General features: G+C 36.8%; 1 protein-coding gene across 4 annotated transcripts in view; it reads left to right on the top strand.

Moving 5' to 3' along the window:
* MAPRE2 (microtubule associated protein RP/EB family member 2) overlaps positions 1 to 25,571 on the top strand; it is a 174,621-nt gene that overhangs the window by 122,409 nt on the left and 26,641 nt on the right. For all 4 annotated transcript variants that reach the window (XM_037805530.1, XM_037805531.1, XM_037805529.1 and 1 more), the window contains 2 exons: positions 6,827 to 6,972; positions 10,250 to 10,463. In XM_037805530.1, the coding sequence (XP_037661458.1) occupies positions 6,827 to 6,972; positions 10,250 to 10,463 (360 nt within the window). The remainder of the gene's footprint in view (positions 1 to 6,826; positions 6,973 to 10,249; positions 10,464 to 25,571) is intronic.

Genomic DNA, 25,571 nt, shown 5'->3' with positions numbered 1-25,571 from the left:
TTTTTCTATATTGATGAATCAATAGGCAGGTTTGAAGTTTTGTATTTTTTTCTCCTGAACAGAAGATGACAAGTTACAGGGTAATTACTATTTAGTAGAATAAAACAACCATAAATGGTCCAGTTATATGTCAGTATTCTTTGTTTTCCAGTTTTACAAGTAGAAAAAGTTGTAATAGTTAATTTCTTTGAAAATTATTTTTACAAATACCACTCTTAAAATATTAGCTCCCTTCTGTTTATTGTATAATTGTGTTATAATCTGTGGTTATTTCTCTAAAATTTACTGTCTAGTAAAAATATCGATCCCTAAATTTTAATCAAGGGCTATTTGCAGTATAGATTTATATCACATTGAAATTCACTTTTGAAAGGCAGAGGAAAATATTCTTCATTCTTCTGTGTTACTAAGAAACACAGTTGATTTTAAAATCAACTCAGTAAATTGATCTCAAATCAGATTAGTTTTCCCTATAGTATTTCTCTCTCAACGTTGTTCTGCAAGTCATTTAATAAAAATCTGATTCAAAGGTAACTTTTTAAAAAGTATTCTTGGTTCTCGAAGGCAGGGTGTGAATAGAGAATGTCAGTACTGTTAACTGCAGTTTGCTGCAACCTTATCAAATTCTCAAAAAGGTTTTATATCATATGAATTTGTAAAAGAAAAAAAAAAAAACTAAGGGCTTTTATCAGATGAAAGCCAAACTACATGATCTGGCAAGGCCTTTAAATTTATCTGTTTATTCTCTTTGATATCCATTTGCCTGAATCATGATTGCTAGGTTATTTCTTTTTCTGAAAAAGAAAAGAGATGAAATGGTCTTTGACAGCTTACTCTGATGTGGAGAAGGAAAGGACAGGGTGCTTTTCATCACTGGACACAATTCACATAAACCTTCTATTTCTATGTCTGCGGGAACTGAAATCTTCCTGCTGGTTATTACTTCTTCTCTATATGGAATCAGTTTGAAAGCTACTTGTCTTTGAGACTTTTTTGCAATATAAATAAAGAGTTGCTGGCATAACTGCAAGCAAAGGGAAGAAGCAGAAGCTCAATTGAGGACTGTGGGAATTCAAGGAAACAATCTCAGAACTAGATTTCTGAACTTTTCATCTTTGTTTTTGCATTTCTGACCCAGGGCAGGTGAGGAAAACAGTGTCCTAAGTTCACTTTAATAGCGTTTAATAATACTGTGGTAACTGATGCTATCAAGCAGGCTTCCCCCCATGCCAGGAATGTGAACGATGCCTGTAAAAACAACACAAGGCTACTATTGATGTAATCATATTTTTGTTGGATTAGAACAACACAGCTGAACTTAGGGATTTTGAATTTCTTTAAAATATTAGTCTTTCAAAGCATTATTTCACAATTGCCATTAAACTCTTCCAACCTTGTGTTTGTGTAGAGAGAAAGATCTCTGCTGGTGTACTGGGCATATGCAGCACTGTCTTCTGCAGCCTCACTCACTTTCCTTTTTAGTAAGCCTTGACTTCCCATAGGGGAATACTTCCTTCGACATGAGGTTTGGGCTTTGGTAACAGATGTGGTTCTGTTGAATCACATCGATTCAAGGAATGATAAGGCCAAATGCAGAAATAGAGCTGGAATGATTTTTCTGTCACATAAATACAATATTCTAATATGAAAGATATTTTAATTGTTAATATCCAAATAGTGAAGATGACAGAAAATACAGTTGTGTTGCTTAATGTGTAAATATCAAAGAGCACAAAGAGGTGTGTGCATGGAAGCCATGTCACCCGAACCGTAATGCCGAAGGGTTGTGTGTGCTGGGGGAGCATCTTCCTGGCTGCTGCAGTGTCGCTGTCTCTGCTTGGATTGACTATGGCCAAGGATGGTGGTGGCTGGAGTGAAGAGCACTGGTGAGTCCTGGTCACATGAGGACGAAGCATTGTTGTCTCCTAGGTAGCAGAACAGACAGACTGAGAATTACCAAAATCATCTAATGTTAGAGATTCAGATCTAACCCACCCTGGATGTTTTGCAAATAAGAATACTGCAAGAAGGGGTAGAGGGTAGTTCAGCGGGGTGTGCTGACATGTCACAGCCCATTCAGAATTAAGGCTTAGATCTGCAAACCAGTGGTCAAGTTCTGCACCCCCACCCCCATCTCATTGATGCTAGCTTGAGAGAATAAACTTGTTTAGATAGCACTTACCTCTCTATTCCTATAATGAAGGGTATAACTGCTTAGATGTAACCAATAAAAATTGTCATTCATTTCTTCTAACCCTCCATCAATACCAAACAAGCCTATGGAAAGTGGGAAGATTGTAACTAAATCCCACAATGGCACAGGCATCTCTGTATAGTAGGCTCTTGGCCCATGGGAAAATCAGATGGGCAATTTGCATAGCTGTTCATGGAGGAATCCAATATGGCTTGATGTCTTTTCCACAGATTGTGTCGCATTTCTGTAAAAGTGCTGTAAGATATTGAAAGCAATGATATAAACATAGATATATCGATATGTTTGCTCCTTCTTGAAATATTGATGGATACACACACATAAAATGCATATGATACATTTTATATATACCTTATATATGTACAATAGGATACTTATCAGTGTATACACTATAAAATCACTATGTGGGAGTAGATTAATGATTTCTCTATCCAGCCCAAGATTCTCCTATGAATAGGAAAGGTATAACTGGCACCTCTAGCATCAACCTGGAAGATACATAAATTCTCTTGCAGTTTTCTTTGTAATTCCTTATAGAATTATAGTCTAGAAAAATGTCCAAACTTTCTTTGAACCTTTGCATTGTCCTTTATAATTTCCTAGAATCAGCATAGAGAAATAGAAAAAAATTTTTAATATGGAGTTCAAACCAGAGTTTAAATTCCAATTCTGCTACTTATTAGCTGGATTACTCTCTGAGTCTTCTTCCTAAATCTGTAAAATAAGGTGATAATAATAAAAATGCTTACCTCATAATGTTACTATGGGGTTCAGAATGTTAAAAATAGGTATGAAAGCTGTAGTAGACTATAAAGCATTACATAAATGTGGGGGTGTTCATCTCTCATACTTCTTGGCATAATATGTTCCATAAATTTATTATTGTTAAGTGATATTTCCTTTTTGTTATCTTAAAATAGCCTTTTTTAAACCTCCATTTTTTTTTTCCTGACATTCTACTGTTGCAGTGCTAGGATTTGGTGAAAATGAGATTGTTTTATCATACTTTCATGATTTTATAAACTTAAATCATATACTGTTATCTTTTGAATATGGATATAATCCTCTAAAGAATTATTAATCACCAACTAGGAGACAGATTTTTTGGCCTGTTTTCAGCATCATCCTATTTGATCTCTCCACAATTAATATTCAGCACGGTTGGTGACTTCTCTTTGCAGAAATCTCCCACTGCTGGTTCTCTGATGCTGAGCTCTCCTGGTTTTCTTCCTGATGCTCATTTCTTTCTCAGCTTCCTCTTTTTCCTCTTGCCCTATAACTGTATGCATTCTGACTTGTGCTTTTATTTATTCTACATAGTCCCATCCATTCTATGGCTTCAAAAATGGCTTTTTATGTTGTCTCAATATCCTTTTCTCAAACTCATTCCACAACCTTCTCCTGGCCCCATCATTCCATTGAAACACCCTGGTTAAGGGTCCTCAATGACTGCCAAGTTGAGAAATCCAATGGACTCTTCCAGTCCTCATTTTATTAGACTTCTCAGTGGATTTAGACATTGTGGACCATTCTCCTCCCTTCTGTTGGCTTCCCTGACCCATCGGTCCCTAGTTTTTCTTCAGTCTTTCTGGCATCTTCTCTGCTTCCAGTGCAGGCCCTCCCTCCCCCACCCAACCGCTCAGCATTAGAGCTCTTCAGGGCACTCTTCCCTTCTCACTTGGTACTCACTTCCAGCTTCAGTTACATGAATGTATGGATAGAAAGATGGATGTTTTTTTAAATCATTATTTTCTGTATGCCATGAGTAACAAATTCAAAAATATGTAGTGGAAATAGATGCATGGGAAAATATAAGAAAATTTTGAGAAAGAAGAGAAAAGTTGTTAAAAACAGTAATACATACTATAGGATTTAAATAGCTAAAATAATGGAACTGTCACAGGGACAGACAAAAAAAGAAAGAATTTGAAATCTTTGAAAAGACTTAAATACATATATAAAAAGTAATATATGGTAAAGATAATGTTTTGGGAGAAAGTGTAGATTATCTGTTAAATGGTGTTGTTCAATACCAAGCCAACTTTATCAGTCAGCATTTTGGTAAGAGAAACCAATATTGGCAAGCTTATGTAGAAGGGAAATTTACAGGAAGGATATTGGGTAGCTCAGAGCCAGCCAGAAGGCTGGAGAACAAAGCTGAGAAGATGACAGGAACCAAAGGATGGTAAGAAGCAGGAACGAGGTCTCAGTGTGGTTTGGATGCCCCTGTGTTGCTGCCGCTCCTGCAGGACTGTAGATCCCACCACCTCCACTAAAGATCTAAAGATCCCTGCAGGTGTTTGTCACTCTCTCAAGACGCAGAGACCCAGTGAGATCCAGCCCAGCTGGAACTTCCAAGAGGCAGGGCCTGAGTCACCAGCCTGCACTCTTACTGCTAGGCACGAGGAAGGGGCTTTCTGCCCACCTTTGACTATCATGTGGTGGGAGGCAGGACACCGTACAGCGACCCAAATAGGAAGGTAGCTGTCCAAATGCTGGGGAGCCAGAAACGACAGATTTCCACTCACATTTGGAATAACTAAAATTAGAACCATACTTTATGTCATAGACCAAAATAAATTCCAGATGGATTCAGAATGTAAATGTAAAACTTGAAGCCATAAAAGTACTTGAAGAAAATACACATGAATATTCATATAGTCTTGGTTTGGGAAAGTTGCTAAGCATGACATAAAAGTCAGAAAGCCATTAAAGATGTTGGTAGAGAATATTAAATGACCCAGAAAGGAAATCCTGGTCTGTTAAGTTAAAAAAAAAAAAAGTTTACATAAAAAGTTGGTGTAATATGATCATATATTATTTTTTTTGCAATATGATCACATATTTTAAGGAAAAAGATACACTGAAAAAAAAAAATTAGGAAGGTATATACCAGAACACTAACAGTGGTTGTCTCTTGATGTTGATATCAGAAATAATTTTTGTTTCCTTCCTTCTTTTCTTTGTTCCTGTCTTTATTGAACATTTTTTTTTTCCTAAAAGCTGTGCATTACTTTTTTAATTTTCTTGAAGGGCAGCAATTTGTTTTGTTGGTCCATAAGAATACATAGTACAGATATCTGGGTCTCAATAGGTACATTTTACACTAAACTCTACAAAAGTGAAAATAACTCTTTAAAGAGCAAGAAATGAAACAGTTATGTTTAGACACTCTCATCTGTGTGAAAATAATGTTAAAATTGGCAGTTGGAATTCGCTCCACCTGGTGGCACTTCAGAAGGAAGAACTGAATAACTGGAGGATCTGAGAATGCCCCCAGAGCATGATGTTTCTCTTCCCTCCCCCAGGGAATTTTGTTTTGTTTTGTCTGGAAGAGTACCTGTCTGCTTGACTAGAAACTGACTGGTATTCAGGGTACTGGCATCCAAAGAGAAGCATCAGAGAGATGTAAATATTCTGGAGGTGCTATCTATTATAGCCTATATTTTATCACTTTATGCTCTCAACTAAGAAGACAAGTTGCCCCAGCATTTCCTGTTCTAACAGCCCTTAGACCCCTGGTTTCTTGTTCCCTTTGCTCCTGGGTTCCTCTCTCAGTAAAGAATGCTGGACACCTCTGACACGAGAGACGGAGTGTGCAGTGAGAGGCTCCCACAGAAGCCTGGTGGCAAAGCACGAGAGGAGGCCCTTCGTGTTCCAGAAAGGCTTATCCGTGGCACATTAAAGAAACAGACCAGCAGCGCTGGAGGCAGCAAAGAAGGAAAGAGAACACACACGGCTGCAGGTTCCCCTTCTCACCACTCAGTTGCCTTTCTTCCTTGTGCAAGAAAAGTGATCTTTCAATTCCTTTTTCTGAATGCCATTAGCCTTTTCTTTTAAGAAGATATGAGCCAATAGGCATGGTCTTGCCAGTCTATTCTAGTTGAAATCGTCACGTTTTAAGAGCTCTTCAAAAAAAATAATAAAAGTGCTATCAATAAATCCCTTTTCCTAAGACTCTTTCCTCAGAGGACTCACTGAACATTTCTGTCATTTTTATTTCTCAGTCATAAACAGCATGACTCTGAACTTCTGTCAGTTTCAGAGCATCCATCCTGCATATCAGTATAGGAACCCCATTGTCCTGGACTGGAATTAATTGGTATACTGCTGTTTTGGGGAGAGGATGGCTTAGTTACATAGTTTACCTAAGTCATTTTGCCTATTTTTTTAACTACACATTTCACAAGAGCTTTTGTAGTGCCCTCAAGATTAAATTTTTCTGCAATTTTTTTCCCTTAAATATATGTATCTTGATGACTTGGAGAAGTAGCAACCAGATAAAAGAAAAATATGTTCCTTTTTTCTGGTAGAAGCTAAGAAGCATGATTCTTAACCCTGATTTCCTTGGCAATAAAGTGTGAGTCTCTGCTTGCTGTTCGTGGACCCTGGTGATGCTCTGGTGAACACAGTATCAGTACCGCAGGGGTAAGGAACGGAGAATGACAGGTGCTGCCTCAGGGCCCGTCTCTTCCCTCCAGCACCCAGTCCCTGTGGGCAGGGAGGCACCAATGCCATCCATGATCCCAGCCCCCAGGAGGATGCTCACCTTCCTGCAGGTCAGACCTGGGTACTGGGAGACTCTCAGCAATACTTTTTCTTCTCTCTCTGCAGGAGCAGCCTATTGCCAATTCATGGACATGCTCTTTCCTGGCTGCATTAGTTTGAAGAAAGTAAAATTTCAAGCAAAGTTGGAGCATGAGTATATTCACAATTTTAAACTTCTGCAAGCATCGTTTAAGAGGATGAATGTTGATAAGGTAGGAGATTAATTTGTACCTCCTTCAAATGCATTGACTTTCCTTAAAATAACTTTTGAGCAAAAATCCAAAAACTTATCAATAGAATATATCTTGATTTTTCAACAGTTAGTTGGAGTCTGTACATAACATAAAACATCTACCATGACTTCCCACAAAAAGCTCCATAAGCCGTTACTTTTGTGAGGTTTTTATTTAAGGGAATTTCCTAAACTTGTACCCATTTTACTGAAAACTCAAACAGGAAGTATAAATGTTACAATATTACTAATTATGTTTTAGTATTGCAAATGAGATTGTTGCCAGATCCTACTATGCTTCTTTGTATTTTTTCCTTCAGAGAAACAACACATAATGGTGGAAACAGTAAGGGTTTGAATCCCAACTCTGTGACTTGAGCAAGTCATTTAAATTCTTTGAGTGTGGGTTTTACTCACCTGTAAAATGGAACTGAAAACCCTTTCCCCATGCTTATGAAGTTGAAATTAGGTCATGCTCATGAAAGTGCCCAACATATGTCTGCATTCAGATTCTCAGTGTCCCCAAATTATCCTTTTTTCCCTTATGAATTATTTTAATCTTGTCCTGAAATGATAAAGATGGGGTTAGACCGGAGTCAATTTTTCCCCCGATAAAGGCTTATTGCGAAGGCCCACTCAATCTGTATTTTACTGCTATTCATAAGCAAATATCAATCCATATTTCTTAGAATTTATTCTTAGAGGAAATAGGCTTGGAAAGAAATGAATTTTAAATAAAGGAAAAGAGATAAACCAGCAGAAGAGAAATGGAAAACTATTCTTGACATGAAGAATAGCAATAAATGTGCTATGGGGATAAAGAATAAAATATTGGCAAGAGATAGGGGGTAAAGGAAAGGAGAAGAGAAAGGTTTGGTAAGCTGTGTGTGTGTGTGTGTATGTATTTTTTCATTTAATGCAATCAACATCTTCCTAAATCAAAGCATTCTTATGAAAATATTGTCAAGAAAATCCTGACTTCATGTTTTCTCAGAATTTTTATTTCAAAACCTACTTTATCTTTAACACCTTAACCTTTTGAATTCGTTTACAACATTTATTTTAAGTCCTTTGGTGTTGTTAATTTCCCATTAGCTCCTTCTGTATATTCTCAGAACCAGAGCTATGTAGGTTCTCCTTATTTTACAGATTAGCAGCACCACTTGTGTCTCTTTCATTCATTTCTCCATGCATGTCTCTATATTAAAAAAGAAATGTCCTTTCATGGTGATAGGGATAGAACTAATTATAATCACAAGTTAGTGGGTTTCATACATCTCTAGAATTGTACCCACAGAGAATGGATGAGCAATGGTTAAGAAAGTTGAAGAAAAAATTCTTGTGTGGAAGAAGACAGGCCTTAAATGACCTTTGTCAGCCTCTCCAACAGTAAGATGCTGTGATTCCATCCAAAGGGCTAGTGAGAGACAGTGGTCCCTGGTCCTGTTTGTCAGAGCCCAACGGTGTGTGGAATGGTTCTGTGCAGAGTTATGTTCGCAGCCTAAGAGTTTGAACTTAAATCCCTTGAACTTCCGTCTGGGTCTGGATAGGAATGCAAAATTAAGTCAATTGAAGTAACTGCCTTCTTTTAAAGGCTAATGCCCTGCCATCATCCAAACTATTTATAAATTTTCACATCTGGCAATAGGCAAAGTACAGTAGTGTGTTAATTAAAGGGCCTCGTGTTCTAAGAAGTCACTATCTAAAGTATAAACAAAATTAGAAGTTAGGAGGCATGAATATATTTAAATAGTACAATGAAAAGTAAGTTAAGCACAATGTGTACTAAATGTGAATTCTTCCTTGTGAGCAGACTACCTGTTTGGGAGTAAGGGGGGAGGGGGTGGAGTGAGAGGAGGGAAATATCAACACCTAATTCTCTATTGCCAGGAAGAATCTGCATGAAAAATGTGGTCTGTCCCAAAAGTTTGCTTTTCTTTAATTTTCCATACTAGATTTAGTTTCAATTTTAACTGCATTAAAAATGTTTTTTAAAATTTTATTGCAAATGATTTAGTTTAATGGATGACCTAAAGTAATTTAGCTTAGGTTGCTTTTTTTTTCTTTCAAGTTGTCATTTAAAATCTTCCTACATTTTTTTAAAGTGGCCCTGATGATACATTTTAGGAGATCAATGGTATATGGCTCCTGAGGTGACAAGGCCTTATCTAAAGTTTAATTTATACAGCTTCAGTTCATGTCGAGGCACAGTGAAGCTGCAAGCTTTTGAACTCCATGTTTCTCTCTGAAACACTTGTACTCACACGCTCTCACGTGCACACAAGCTCACTCCCTAGCTTTGTTACTCTCTCGTACTCACATTTGACTTGTATTCCAGCCCAAAGATGCAGCAAGTAACATTCTTTTAATGGTCCAATTCAGGTAGCTAATACCTTTCCTATTTTCCTTCAAAAATGGCTGCTTGTCAAATCAGAGCTAAGCAGTCGACCCACATTTTTTCCACCATAATTCTGACGGTTCCCTTAAGACTTTTAAAGGTAATGCTGATTGGCTCTTCAGGTTGTCAGTAGGAAGGATTACTCCATAAAAAGCTGAGACTCGTTTCTCAGAAATTGATGTGAACCCTGAGCTCCTCTTCTTCCAGGGAGCCCTCTCGGACCCCCAAGTCAGCCTCCATGTCTCTCCCCCACAGGTCCCCCATGCTGTGTTTAGTTCCTTTTACGCTTGTCTTTCCACGTCATAAGTAAACTCTGTGAAAGCTCTTTTTGCTTCCCATGAACCATTAGGTTGGGATATGTTTGTGTTGATTTGAATCTTATTCATTCACACTTTCTAATAGCCATCATTCTGCTAAAAGTTTATTTTACACATTTACAAATACACATTTGGGCCAGAAATAAGGATAGCCTATCAGTCTTGAAACAATACAACATCCCAGGCCTGTGTTTGTTTGATTTTTTTTCAGGGGAGGGGTGGGAGGAGTTGATACTTTGACAGTAGACGTTCTGTGAGGAGGATCTGTCCATCTTGACAGCTGAGGGCATTCCTTTTGTGTGGTTTGTTCAGAAGTATTAAATATTCCTGGAGATCCAGCTGTGACTTTTTGGTTTAATTATTCTTTAACATGATGAAAATTATGTTAGTTCTAGAATACAGCTGGATAAGAAGCTGGGGGAGAGGTCAGTAGTAACGAATTGCCAATACGTAGGAAATAGTTTTACTTAGGGAACACTTCATTTGTGTTAAATACAAACACACCTGAGATTTGTGACTCACTTGGTGATTTTATATTGCAGGTAATTCCAGTGGAGAAGCTAGTGAAAGGACGTTTCCAGGACAACTTGGATTTTATTCAGTGGTTTAAGAAATTCTATGATGCTAACTACGATGGGAAAGAGTATGATCCTGTAGAGGCACGACAAGGGCAAGATGCAATTCCTCCCCCTGACCCCGGCGAACAAATCTTCAACCTGCCAAAAAAGTCTCACCATGCAAACTCTCCTACAGCAGGTATTGTAACAATGAACTCGTTCTAGCCACTTCCATTTTAGAAAATGGCTCAGATCTACCTGTGCTTTACTATATTTGTATTTGATTCTCCCCGGCAGTCAGTATTTTAGCACCCTTGGATGGTTTCTGTTGTTATCTTATTTGATTGCGATTGTCTTCCCAGGAGTGACACTCTTTGTAATAAATCTAACGATCATGATTTAAACAATTAAAAAGGAAGAGCTATTCACTTTACAACACTGGTGCTGGGTGTTAAAATAATACTCAGGATACATTTTATTTTCTAGTTTTTTTGAGACATTTCAAGTAGTCTGTTCAGAATTTGATCAAAATAATTTTACTGCTAATTGCTGGCAGGACAGACTGTAAAATGAACTGATTTTTTGCTTTTAACATGGATCATCTATAATCCTCCTAAGGAACTTCATAAAATAATGCATCTCATCTGTTGTATAGACAGCGCCAATTTTTATCTGATCATATTCAGTAACACCTCATGTGTCCAACTTTGTACGGAAGTGACGTCATTGAGGATAAATACCTGGAACTGTACAATTTAAAAAATGTGGATAAAACCTTTCTAGTAAACATTCTTGCCATAAAAAGCAGACTTTACCAAGCAGAATGTGTTCTTCTAAAATTGAGGTCATTATTATAAACACCAGTTATGGTATTAGAAAGTTAAACAGTGAAATCCTCAGAAACTTTGTTTCCATCCCAAATGTGGAAGCAGTTGTTCTGACTTGTTAAATCAATAGCCTTAATTTTGTAAATAACACAAAATCCTTATTTATGCCCTACCTCCAATCAGAATAGATTAGAGATGGTAACAACATTAAATAGGTGGTAATAGCTTTGTAGTCACAGTTTTCCTCACTGTTTGAAAGGCTTTTTTTTCTTCTTTTTCTTATTTCTGGATTCATGGCTATGTTCCAGGTAGATTGAGGCCATTAGAAATCTGGCATTATTTTAAATTTTAAAAAATATGCTGAAGATACACGGATTAACATATCATGATGTCTGTAACAAAATTCAAGTGGTTCCAGGAAAAAAAGTGTGTATGTTTGAGTGTGTGCAGAGAGAGAGACAAAGCCAAAGTGGCAAAATGTTAACAATGGGTGAATCTTGGTGAAGGCTGTATTCATTTTATTATTCTTGTAATTTTTCCATAGTTTTGAAAGTTTTCAAAATAAAAACATGTGGGAGGGTGTGGGATAATTTGTGTCCTCCCTTCACTGGTATAGATGATATGATTACATGATTACATCATAAATAATGTTATCCTTTCATTAAGAAAACTGAAGAGAAAACCACTCTCGTTTCTTTTATGTTCATATAATTAGCTTAATATTGTTTTCTTTTCCTGTGGTCACTGGGTTTGGAGTTAGACTTGGTTTTAAATTACCATGTCTAACACTTGGTGAAAGTTCTTTAACCCCATCCAGCCTTGGTTTTCTCCTCTGCAAAATAATATGCCTGCATGTAATCATTCATGAGAATAGACTCACCAGTAAACTAGATGAATCCTTGTTCATCTGGATTTAGTGGCGATGGAGAGGAATGGATAAATTTGAGAGATGTTTAGGAGATGAAATAGATTGGATGTTGGTAATGGATGGATGCTGGGATAAAATAGAAGTATCAAGCATGAGTTCTTGGTTTGTCTCACACAACTAGATAGTGGTGTTCTCTGAAAAGTGTTAAAAGAGAATTAAATTTGGGTGGAGAGCATAAGTTTGATTTTGGACGTATACTGAGTCTGAGTTCCTTTTCAACATCTAAGAGGAGATATAAATAGATAATTGGGTATTGTGTGTGTGTGTGTGTGTGTCTGTGTCTGTGTCTGGAGCTCTAAGTGTAGCCTAGAGATAAACATTTGTGAGTCTTCCATATATCCATGTGATTGAAGCTGGAAGTGAATACCCAGTAAGAAGGGAGGGTGCTTTGGGGAAATCTAACGCTGAGCAGGTAGATGGAGGAGGGAGGACCTATACTGGAAGCAGAGAAGATGCCAGAAAGATTGAAGGACAACTAGGGAGTGATGTGTCGGGGAAACCAAAGGAAGGGAGCAGAATGGTTAACAGTGTCTAAATCCGCTGAGAAGTCAAATAAAATGAGGACTGGATGAATCCATTGGATTTCTCAACTTGGCAGTCATTAAAGACGCTTAATGAGAGTGTTTCAGTGGAATGATGGGGCCAAGAGTGGGTTGTGGAATGAACTTGAGAAAAGGATATTAAGAAGGCATAAAAAGCCATCTTTGAAGCCATAGAATGGATGAGACTATGTAGAAGAAACAAAACCAAGCACAGGTCTTTGTGGAATGCATATAATTAAGGGGCAAGAGAGAAAAGAGAAAGCTGAGAAAGAAATGAGCATCAGGAAGAAAACCAGGAGAGCTCAGCATCAGAGAACCAGCAGTGGGAGATTTCTGCAAAGAGAAGTCACCAACCGTCCTGAATATTAATTGTGGAGAGATCAAATAGGATGATGCCTGAAAATAGGCCAATAAAATCTGTCTCCTAGTTGGTGATTAGAACCCTTTAGAGAATTGGTCCATTAAAATGCTAAGTGCATACGCCTCAATTGTGATGACTTAATAAGGGCATGTGGAATGGAAGTGGGTGCACTTAAGAGTAGATTCTACCTTTAACAAATTTGTTAGGGAAAAAGTTGAGGAGAAATACTCATTGATGGTGCAGAGAAGTTGCTATGGTAGTGTCAGGAAATAAGACTGGAAGGAGAGTGGTATTTTTCTTGGCTGGTTTTTTTGTTTTTAGGTTATGATATAATGGGCAGATTTGTAATGTGGTTGAAGAAAGGTCCGTGGAGAAGGAGTAAGTGAAAATGGAACAAGAGGGGAAATAGTAGAGCATGACCCTGAAGCTGGAGGGAGAAGATGAGGTCAAGGGCATACATACAGGGCTGGAGAGGAGAGGAGAGTATTTATTTTCTTGGTGTAGAAGTGGTGGGGGAGAGACTGTGTTAAAATTAAGCCACAAACTAAACTTGCATATAATTGTACCTAAGAGTCTCCCCCCAAGTACCTCTTTGTTGCTCAGATGTGGCCCTCTCTCTCTCTAACTGAGCCCCCTTGTTAGGTGAACTCACTGCCCTCCCCACTACGTGGGACCCGACTCCCAGGGGTGTAAATCTCCCTGGCAATGCAGAATATGACTCCCAGGGATGAATCTGGACCCAGCATCGTGGAATTGAGAATACCTTCTTGAACAAAAGGGGGATGCAAAATGAGACTATATACTTTCAGTGGCTGAGAGATTTCAAGTGGAGTCGAGAGGTCACTCTGGTGGACATTCTTATGCACTATGTAGATAACACCTCTTAGGTTTTAATGTATTGGAATAGCTAGAAGTGAATACCTGAAACTACCAAACTCCAACCCAGTAGTCTGGACTCCTGAAGACGATTGTATAATAATGTAGATTACAAGGGGTGGCGGTGAGATTGTGAAGGCCTTGTGTATCACACTCCCTTTGTCTAGTGTGTGGATGGATGGGTAGAAAAGTGGGGACAAAAAACTAAATGACAAATACGATGGGATGGTTTGGGGATGGTTTGGTTTTATTTTTCATTCTTATTCTGATTCTTTCCAATGTAAGGAAAATGTTCAGAAATAGATTGTGGTGATGAATGCATAACTATATGATCGTACTGTGAACAGTTGATTGTATACCATGGATGATTGTATGGTACGTGAATATATTTCAATAAAACTGAATTTAAAAAAAATTAAGCCACAAAGAGATTGGGAAGCAAAACTTTATAGTGGTTCATCATGACCTTCAACTTCTGTCAGCAGCTTTCATCAGCATAGGAGCTGGAGTGGAGAAAAGAGGTGGCGTGTCCTATTCAGAGTTTGGGCTGGGGGAGGCAGATGGAGTGGAAGGACAAGAGGTGAGAAAATCAAAGATGTTAGGTATTTCTCATTTTAAGGTCTTTTTCTATATTTCTATATTGATATATTCTACAGTGGTTAATGATGTACAGATAATTGAAACGCAACTAACTGGCTACTTTTTCAAGTTTTTAATAGTGAGATTGGACAGACCTCAGGATGTTTTTCTTTCACAATCATAATGCACCCTTAATTTTTTTTTTACACTGTCACCAACACTCCTACTCCCCCAAACAGAACTATCTTTAAGCTGCCTGGGCCTCATTTCCTAGGAATTCCCTCATCTGCGTCTCTCAAAAGCCACAGAGAAACTTGTGCCATTCTTATAGAGAGAATGTCCATGGACATGAAGGAGAAATACATATTTTCCAGAGCTCAGGCTCTCAGGTTACAAAGCTCAGGAAACACATTAAAGTCAACAGATAATAAATTTGGTTTTTAATGTTCCGGAAGGCAGTTATTCTTAAGACTTGTATTCCTGATACCTTGACTATGTTTACCTCATTGGACTTAATCAGGGAGAAAAGGTATTTTCAGAAGTCCAACCAGTCATCTACTTAATAGTAAAAAATATTAAATATTTAGTGTTAAATAAATATTTAATAAAATATGTCTGACTGTTGGACATTGTGGGGTAATAAAACTATACTGAGACAAAAATCATAGCAGGGTATACCTCATATATGGGATACTATTTAAAAAGCCTATAAATACAGTAAGACCTCATTTTTCTAAAGGTCATGTACCCAGCTGTTGGGAATACAGACAAGAAAATGCAAGCCATAATGTCTTCTAAGGGTCAGAATAGGTGTTGTAAAATCTGCACTATAAAATTCACGTACTTTATGCTTTACTCAAGAGAGTTCCTAGGGTACTTATCCAAAATCTATTTACTTTTTTTTAAATTTAGGCATAATTAAAATAAACATGGGGATCTGGTTTCTCAGTACATAACTTATTAGGCAAGGGGTACACTGGTATCCGTAGAAAGGACAGACATCAGTAAAAGAAGAGCCACAAAGTTAACAGTCTTACTAAACAGCCTAGTGGCCTGGTATGTTTATTACAGAATCTGATAGCTCCTTGCCTTTCAGTAGTGCTCAAGGTATGTATGACACTAGCATGTAGCAATTGATACTAAGGTCCCTTCCAATTCTTAAAGTTCTATTATAATTCTCTATTTATAATGTGATCCTGAATCATCTCCCCATGAACTGTTCACAGTCCCTAAACTCGTTTCCCTGCCTCTGCTGTGAAGCCACTCAAGGCCTTCCTCTTCACACAGAAGTCTGATCTTGTCCATCCAAAATTTCAGACAAATTAAAGAGCTTGATGAGGTGAGGGTCAGCTGCCTGAGAAATCATACACATGCACACACACACACACACACACACACACACACACATATGCACACACACATTTATCTCATAGTGGTGCTTGGTCAGTAACATTCTGTAATGTTTCTGCTCTCTTCCCATCCCTAAGCCTTGGTTATTTCTTAATTATCTGCATTAGTGGAAATAAGCAGTGACTGGTATAATCAAAAACAGAAGCAAGTCTTTGATTTTTTTTTTAGTTTTGTCTTGGGAATACTTGATTTCATTTTGCAGTGGATTTCTCTCTCCCAAAATATTTCCTTAGGCTAATACTAAAATTAACTTGCATGTCCTCACTATACATACATTAGAAACAGTAAGTGGCAATTCAAAAGCATCTTGCATGGCAAAGGGACCATATAAGAGTGGAAAAGTGATTGTGGAATGGATTGTCCATATGGTGATAATTAAGCAAGGACTCTATCAACATTGTCAAAAAATGCTCTTACATCATACAGACGACTGAAATAGCCACACACCACAGGTTACTTGCTTGCATGTAAAGTGAATGCTTGCCACGCACTTGTCACATTCTGTTTTTATGAGAATGTGCTAGATTTTTCAGCCATTTCAGTACAGTTAGATTTTCCTCTCTGGGTTCAGAGATGCCCTAGAGCAGCTTGGTGTCTCTATGTGGCTATATGGCTTACCTGGACTGTAATGAGCTTTAGCATAAGTAGTGGCTGTTACAGAAGGGTGGATGACTGCCTGGTGAGTTTTATCCTGTCTACATTCTGAAGAATTGCATCTTGAATTTCTTTTGATCTACCAACCATGAGCATATATTAAAATACACATTTTCATAATGATGGGTATCTATTAAGTGCATATATTATCATGAGTCAGGTTTGTAAATTTAATGCTGTGAGCCATATCTGCAACCTGAGATAGCTGTCTAGGGGCATTGGATTTTATGTGTGAGTACTTACTAAACTTAAAAGGAAATTCAGAGTTATGGTTCCTGTGGCAACTACAGCTTAGACACATTGCAGATTCACAACATTAATGGATTAAATTCACATACATTAATGGATTTAAAGTTGCTTTGAGAATTGAGTCTGAGCTTTGTCATTTCCTCAGTGATGGCAGTGTTTCAGCCCTAACATCAGACTAATGGGAATACTAGAAAAATGATTTCAAAAAGGAAACAGCCTAAGGAATACAACAGAACAAAGTATTTGAACAATCGTAATTAAGCCTATAATAAATGTAGATTTGAATAAATGCTAATACTTTTTTCAAAAGCTGTAGAATATTTGAATACTCTCAACCTCAGTTACCTTGAATTTTCGGTTCTCTAAGGCAGTCAGTACACCTTAAAGCTTTGACCATGTTCATTCATTCGTCTAGCAGTGTTTGAGCATTTGTTGAGAACTTATTTTCTAAGCATCACCGATCACCTTTTGGGAAAGAAGAGTTATTTTTATTATTTTGATTGTTTTTAAGAGAGACAGTGAAATGTAGCAGTTCAAATGGTTTTTTTCCTCATTCTGACCTTGGTTTTATGGCCCAGAATATAGTCTGTCTTGGTCAATGTACCATGTTGGTAGTAGTGTTTTATAAATATCAATTAGGTCAAGGTGGTTGATAGTGTTAATCAGATCTTCTTTGTTTTTACTGATTTTTTTTGTTGTTGTCGTTGTCTAGTTCTAACAATTGCTGAGAAGGGAGTGTTAAAATTCCCTGCTATGATTGTAAAATTTTCTGTTTTTCCCTTTAATTCTCTTGATTTTTCTTTCATAGATTTTGAGGCTCTGTTATTAGGCTCATATACATTTGTGATTATTAAATCATCCTGATGAATTGACCCTTTTATTATTATGAAATATCTCTCTTTATCTTTGGTAGTATTCTTTGTTTTTAAGTCTATTTTATCTGATAATACTATAGCCACCCCAGCTTTCTTGTGCTTATTGTTTTCAAGGTATATATGTTTCCGTGGTAGGTTAACTTTCAACCTATCTTTGTTTTTATATTTAACATGTATCTGTTATAGACAGCATGTAATTGGGTCTTGCCTTTTTATCCATTCTGACAATCTGTTTTATTCTTGCCTTTTAATTGGAGTGTTCAGTCCATTAGTATTTAATGTAATTATTGATTTGGTTGGATTTAGATATACCATATTATCATTTGTTTTCTGTCCGTTCCCTCTGTTTTTGTTGTTGTTATTGTTGTTTGTTTTTGTTTTAGTTTTTGTTTTTTTCCTACTGTTTCTCCTTTTTTCTTCTGGATTTTTAAATATTTTTAGAAATACATTTTAATTGATCAGTTACTGCTTCATCACCTGTAGTCTTGGGATTAATTTTTTAGTGGTTGCTGTAAGGATTACAGTATATATTTAATTCCATACCACTTTGTGTAAAATACAGAAACCTTGCAACCTCCCTACCACATCCTCTATTGTAGTTGTCATAGGTATTATATCCATATACATTATCAACCCCACAAGACAATGATAACTTTTGCTTTAAACCCACAGTTTGGCTGTTAAACAATTTGAAATGTGCTTATTCCAAAACAAGATGTGGTGTGTATATAAAACTCCCGCTGAATTTAGAAGATTTAGTATGGAAAAAAAGAGAATTTAAAATATATCATTAGTAATTTTTATATCGATTACATGTAGAAATTATAGTATTTTGTTTATATTTTATATGTCATGAAATTAATGTCATCTTTTTTTTTACTTAGCTACTAGAAAAGTTTGAATTACTTATGTAGTTCTTAGAATATTTCTTTAGACAGTGCTGTTTTGAAGAGTCATGTATTTTAAAGAAATTAAGAAAAAGTTAATTAATTTTTCAAATTTTTTCCATTTCCAATGCTCTTCATACATTCCTAAACCATATGAGTTTCTTACTAGTTTCATTTCAGACAGAAGAACTTTCTTTCACATTTCTCATATTTCTGATTCAGTGGTAACAAATTATTTTAGTTTTCCTTTTTCTGTAAATATCTTTATTTCACTTTCATTCATGAGGGATCATTTGACTAGATAAATAACTCTGGGATTATTTTTTTCCCTTTAAGTACTTTAAAGGTATTGTTCTACTCTCTTATGGCTCCATAGTTATAATAATGACACAAATCATTTTCCCCCTGTATATGTAATATGTCATTTTTCAATGGTGCTTTCAAGATTTCCTCTTTATCTTTAGTTTTCAGTAGCGTGACTAGTCATGGTTCTCTTTGAATTTATCCTGTTTTGGAGCTTATTGAATCTCTAAGTTTGTGTCTTTTACTTGGCAAGTTTTTAGCCATTATCTTTTCAGCTCCATTCTCTCTTATCCTGTCCTTCTGGGACCCCATGTATCCATTTGTCAGACCGTTTGTTAGACCATTTATCCATGCATTAGATCACAGGTCTCCGAGACTCTCTTAATTTTTTCCAGTCTTCTTTCTCTCTTCTTTAGATTATATTCTTTCTATTGATTTCTATTTCTTCAAGTTTTTCCCCTCTTTCTTCTGTCTTCTTCATTTTACTATTATGTACTTAAGTACTTTTCATTATTTTATAGCACAGTGCTTGTATTTTTCACTCACCCCTTGCCTCACAATAGCACTGCACTCACTTGGCCTGTTCATGTTAAGAAACCATCCCATTGCTAAACTGCATACCACTTAATGGCTACTTCCTTGACTATATTAAGACCTGAGGAAAATGGAAAGAAACACTTACACTGGCCCACTTAAATAAATTTTTAGAGGCGGTTCCTCACTCCCTGGAAGGAGAGGAATATTGAAATGGAAAGAAACACTTATAATGACCCAATTAAATAAATTCTTAAAGGAGATCTCTCCCTCCCTTGAAGGAGAGGATATTTGTGGTTTTGTTCTTCCAATTACATGTCTACCATATGTAAGATGTATAAGATACATATTGGGATACCTTACTCCTTATGGAGTAATTGAAACAGCCTTTCTCTAGTTATAATAATGAAGAAACCACCACAGAAAATATGGTTATATAATAAATTTTTTTTTTTAATCCATGAAGCTGCACTGCACAAACAGTAAACCCTAAATCAAACCATGGTCTGTAGCTCATAGTACAATTATAAAAATGTGCTATCATCAGTTGTAACAAATGTACCACACCAATGCAAGGTGTTAATAATAGGGTGGTATATGGGAATCCTGCCTTCTATACATCTCTAATAAAAAAAAAAAACTAATGATAAAAAAATGTGAGCAGTGCTCTGCCTCACCAGAATACTAAATGTCTGAGTTTGGAATATTGGGCACAGAGAGGAACAAAGGGTCGTGAAGAATTCAGGAGTTTCAGATAGGAATCTCCTGGCAGTGTCTGTGGAAGAGCTCAAGAGCTCCTTCCTAGGAAGAGCCATGCATTTTTCATATATATCTCAATTTGTTTACTCACTGAGACTATATGTTTGACAGATGATAATTTACTAATACATTTTGCAATTTTAAAGTTATTTTGGTTTTCTGGAATCAAAGTATGTCCTATTTTTTTCTTAAAAACTATAAATTTTTTAAAGCTTAGCGAAAAAATGTACTGAACATTGTGGTGCTATTATAGAAACTGATGTTTCATGAAAGTTGGGGGAGAAGAAAACATTTAAAATGTTAAGGGAAGACTTCTGGGGAAGATGGTGGAGTAGGGAGCTCCAAGACTAAGTCCTCCCACCAAAACAACTATTAAACAGGCAGGAATTGTCTGAAACAACTATTTTGAAACTCCAGAGGCCAGAAGAACACCATACAGCATCCAGAGAAGAGCAGGAGGAAGAGGGAGGTAAATTACAGTAAAAACTGTAAATTGCTCACTCTGCACTGGCACCCATTCCCCCACTGTCATGGCAGGTCCTGCAGGGTGTAGTACCTGCCTAGGTGCTGGTGACAGAAGGGGATGTAAAAGTTCTCTTCCCGAAGAACAGGGGTGGGCATGGCTGATCACAGTTTTTGATTAGCACATCTAGATTGCTGGTTCCAGGCTCTGAGGGGAGACATTGTTTCAACCCCATCCCAGAAAAAGGCAGCGGAAGCCATTATTTTAACCCTCAGGGCTGCAGGGTACAGTTCACTGAAGGGCTGCATTTGCTGGGCAAGCCAGAAAAGCTCAGCTTTGGGGAGTCATCAGAAGTTTTTGGAGCCCTTCTGATCCCCTCCCCAGGGCACATTGGAGCCAGTCTCTGCCCCCTTCCTTGGTCCCTGGCCCTGTTTTACCTTGGAAGGACTGACTTGGGAAAGTCCTCTCCAGGGTGACCCTCCTCCATCTGGGCAAAAACAACATGAAACAATGAAAGGAGTATAAAAAAGCTATAGAGGCAAACAGTCTGGGAAAAAGGACTGCCGGCATCAAAAATACCCAGTAAAAGGGAGGTCTGTATCATGGGAAATGGAGAGGACAACCAAACTCCTATGAACAGAGGAACTGGAAAACAGCTAACAAGCAAAAGCCCAGGATGAGACAGAGGCCCAGAAAGACAGGGAGAACCCTGCATACTGCATTTGCCTTGGGTAGGCCTTCCTGATAGGAGGGCAGAAGCTCAAGAAAGTTTCTGTCTTATCACCAGCTGGTTACAAAACCAAGAAAGAGACATCCCAGGAAGTAAATCCCAAAGTTAACATTTTAAAATACTAAAATGTACAGTGTGCAACAAAAGAGTATAAGACAAAAAAGAAAAAGAAACAAGAAATGATGGCCCATCCAAAGGAAAAGGATAAAAATATAGAAAATACATATGAAGAAGATGAGAATGTAGACATACCAAACAAAGCCTTTTGAAAAAATGATCTTTAAAATGCTGAAGGAGATGAAGGAAAGTGCAGAAAAATAACTGAAAGATATCAGGAAAACAGTAAATGAGCAATATGAGAGTTTAGGTAAAGGAACCAAATAGAAGACCACAATAACTAAAATGAAAAATGCCCAGGAGGTTTTCAAGAGCAGATTTGAGCTGGCTGAAGAAAGAATCAGTGAACTTGAAGACAAAACACTTGAAATGAGTCAGGCTGAGGAACAGAAAGAAGAAAGACATATTGAAAGTGAAAATTAGTCTAAGACAGCTATGGGGTACCATCAAGCACACTAATATACACATTTTGGGAGTCCCAAAAGGAGAAGAAAGAGAGAGGGGGACAGAAGGAAGAGTCAAAGAAATAATGACAGAGAACTTCCCAAGCTTAGCAAAAGGTGTGAATATGCACATCCAAAAAGCTCAGAGAATACCAAATAAGATAAACATGAAGAAAAATACACCCTGTCATATCTTGATTACACTATCAAATGCAAAGGACAAGGGGAGAGTTCTAAACGCTGCAAGAAGAAATCAGTGTGTTACATACAAGGGAGTCCCAATTAGATTGAATGCTGATTCCTCATAGAAACCATGGATGCAAGAATGAAGTGAGTTGAAATACTTAAAAAGCTGAAAGAAAACAATGCCAGCCAAGAATTTTATATCCAACGAGACTCTCTTTCAAAAATGAGGGATGTTCAGAGGTAGATTATGGTAATGAACGCATAACTATGTGATCATACTGTGGACAGTTGATGGTGTACCATGGATGATTGTATGGTGTGTGAATGTATTTCAATAAAACTGAATTTAAATAAATAAATAAATAAATAAAAATGAGGGAGAGATTAAGACATTCTTGGATAAATAAAAGCTGTGGGAGTATGTCCTCACTAGACCTGTCCTACAAGCAATGCTAAAAGGAATTCCTCAGACTGAAAGGAAAGGATACTTAGACAGTCATTCAAAATGGCATTAAAAAATGAAGACTGACGGTAAAAGTAGCCATTTGCATAATTATACAGGCCTGTATTGTATTGTGTAGTGTGGTATGTAACTCCATGTCTTATTCCTACAGGTGCTAAAATACAAATGCATAAAAATAAATGGGTAAATCTGGTTTTGGACATACAGTGTACAAAGGTATAAATGGTAACAAGTAAAAAAATTATTATATGGTTGGGGGATGGAGGGGTATAAGAAAAGTATATGTGCATACTATTGAAGTTAAGTTGGTATCAAACCATATGTGATTGTTATATATTTATGATGTTAGCTCTTAACTTCATTGGTAACCACAAAGAAAACAGATGAAAAATATCCAGATAGAAGTTGTACAATATGGAACAACATACACACACACAAAAAAATATAAAAGTAGGCATTAATGAAATGAGGGACAAAAAGGTATAAGATTTACAAAGGCTAAAGAGCAAAATGGCAGAAGAAAGTCCTATATTATCAGTAATGACTTTACATGTAAATGGATTAAACTCTCCAGTCAAAAGGCAGAGATTGGCAGAATAGATTTTTTTTAAAAAAAGGCATGACTCAATTATGTACCGTCTGCAAGAGATTCACCTTAAATTCAAAGATATAAGTAGGTTGAGGGTGAAAGGATGGAAAAAAATATACCATGCAAGTAGTAACCCAGAGAGAGCTGGGGTGGCTATTAGGTGGAAATTAAATAGCATACTCTTAAACAACCAATGAGTTAAGGAGAAAATCACAAGTAAAATTAGGAAATAAAGTGAATGAAAATGAAATTACAACATACAAAAATATATGGGATGCAGTGAAGGCAGTGTTGAGAGGGAAATTTATAGCTCTAAATGCTTACACTATAAAAGAAAAAATACTTCAAACCAGAGAACTAACATAAAAACTGGAAAAACAAGAGAAAGTAAAGCAAACTAAACCCAAACTGAACAGAAGGAAAGAAATAACAAAGATTAGAGCAGATATCAATGAAATAGAAAATAAAAAAAGCAATAGAGAGACTCAACAAATCCATAAGTTTGTTCTTTGAAAAGATCAATAAAATCATCAAAACATTAGCCAGACTGACAAAGAAAAAAAGAGGTTGCAAATAACAAAAATCAGAAATAAAAAGGGAGACATCGCTACTGAGCCTGCTGAAATAAGGACTATAAGAAGACACTATGAACAACTGTATGACAATAAATTAGATAACTTATATGAAATGGACAAATTCTTAGAAACACGTAAACTACCTACATTGACTGAAGAAAAAATAGAAGATCTCAACAAACTAATTACTAGTAAAGAGATTTAATCAAGTCATCAAAAACTTCCCAACAAAGAAAAGCCCAGGACCAGATGGCTTCACAGGGGAATTCTACTAAACGTTCCAAGAAGACTTAACTCTTCCAAAACATTGAAGAGGAGGGAACACTCCCCAACTCATTCTGTGAGGCCAACACCACCCTCATACCAACCTCAGATAGAGATACCACAAGAAAAGAAAACTACAGACCAATGTTTCTGATGAATATAGATGCAGAAATCCTCAACAATATAGTAGCAGACTGAATCCAAACAGCATATTAAAAGAATCATACATCATAGTCAAGTGGGATTTATCCCTGGTATGCAACGTTGGAGGGCTGCAATGTGTGTAAAGCCTGGAACATGGAGCCCTAGCCTGGTAGGATTTCTAATCTCTGATTTCTTAAATCCTTCATTTCAGATTACTCTCTGGGTAAATGATCTGGGTGATTTCAAAGTGAAAAGTCAGCCCTTCAAACAAAAAAGGCATGTATTTCAGCAGGCTGGGTTCCATTTCCTCACACCAGGGCACTGTGGATGAGGACTGGTGGTCTCCATTTTCTCCCACCTTCTCTTGGGAAACAAGCCATCCTAGCAAACACCATTGGATCATTCTTATATAACCATTTCCTGTATACATTGAAATATTAAACAGTTCTGCAACTATACTCTGGTGGATCATTTCTTTTCCTCTCCATAGGTGTAATAATATGGTATTTTGCTTCTCAGCCTGACAGTAAACCTTGTCACAGGTCTCAGAAGGCAATGACTTAGCATTTATTTTCAGTGTCTATAAGCAGAATATCACAGATCACCAGTGAACCTATTTTTCATTATTATTGGTACTTTTCCTTGTCATTTAGCATGCTGGGCAAAAACAAAACAGTTTGACTTGAAGAATTTTCTGGAATCCCTTTGCATTGGGTGAACTAAACTATGAACTAATTCTGTCTTGTTCAGTTATTGTGTCCCTGTTGCCTGACACATAGATGATTCTCATTTAATACTCATTGAATTGAATTAAATTAAATCACTGCACCATTCATCTTGATCAAAGAAGATGAAGTAGATAAGTTGACACATGGCTGTTGTGTTTTTTTATACATTTTTGTGAAATTTAACATATGTACATAACAGTGATAACTTTCCAAAGTACAATTTAACAAGTAATTACAGAGCAAATTTCAAAGAATGTTATGGGTTACAGTTCCACAATTTCAGTTATTTCCTTATTGTAAAATATAACACATATATAGAAAGGTGATAACTTTCAAAGTACAATTTGACAAGTAGTTATATAGGTAATTTCAAAGAATGTTATGGATTACAGTCCCACGGTTTCAGTTCTTGTTGTGAAATATAAGGTATATACAGAAAGGTGAGAACTTTCAAAGTACAATTTAACATGTAGCTACAGAGCAAATTTCAAAGAATGTTATGGGTTCCAGTTCCACCTTTTCAATTATTTCCTTCTAGCTATTCTAATACCCTAGCAACTAAAAAAAAAAAAAATCTCATAAAGATTCAGTATTTGTAATCCTTTGTTAAATCCTATCTTCTTTGTTGCTACCCCTTCCTCCCATTTAATCACTTTCTCAATCTTCAGGGGTGTCTAGGCAGAGACCACTCTAATTTGTTCATATTGAAAAGGGTGTCAACATTACAGGAAAGGGAGCTGCATCTGATTGTTGTTCTTGAAGAGGCTATTGCCTCTGGGTTTTAGGACTTCTCTGGCATAGGAATACTCTGGTGGATTTAA

Source organism: Choloepus didactylus, chromosome 16 (genome assembly GCF_015220235.1).
Source record: "Choloepus didactylus isolate mChoDid1 chromosome 16, mChoDid1.pri, whole genome shotgun sequence".
Taxonomy (NCBI): domain Eukaryota; kingdom Metazoa; phylum Chordata; class Mammalia; order Pilosa; family Megalonychidae; genus Choloepus; species Choloepus didactylus.
Note: the sequence above shows the minus strand (reverse complement) of the source record. Positions and strands in the feature narration are given on the sequence as shown.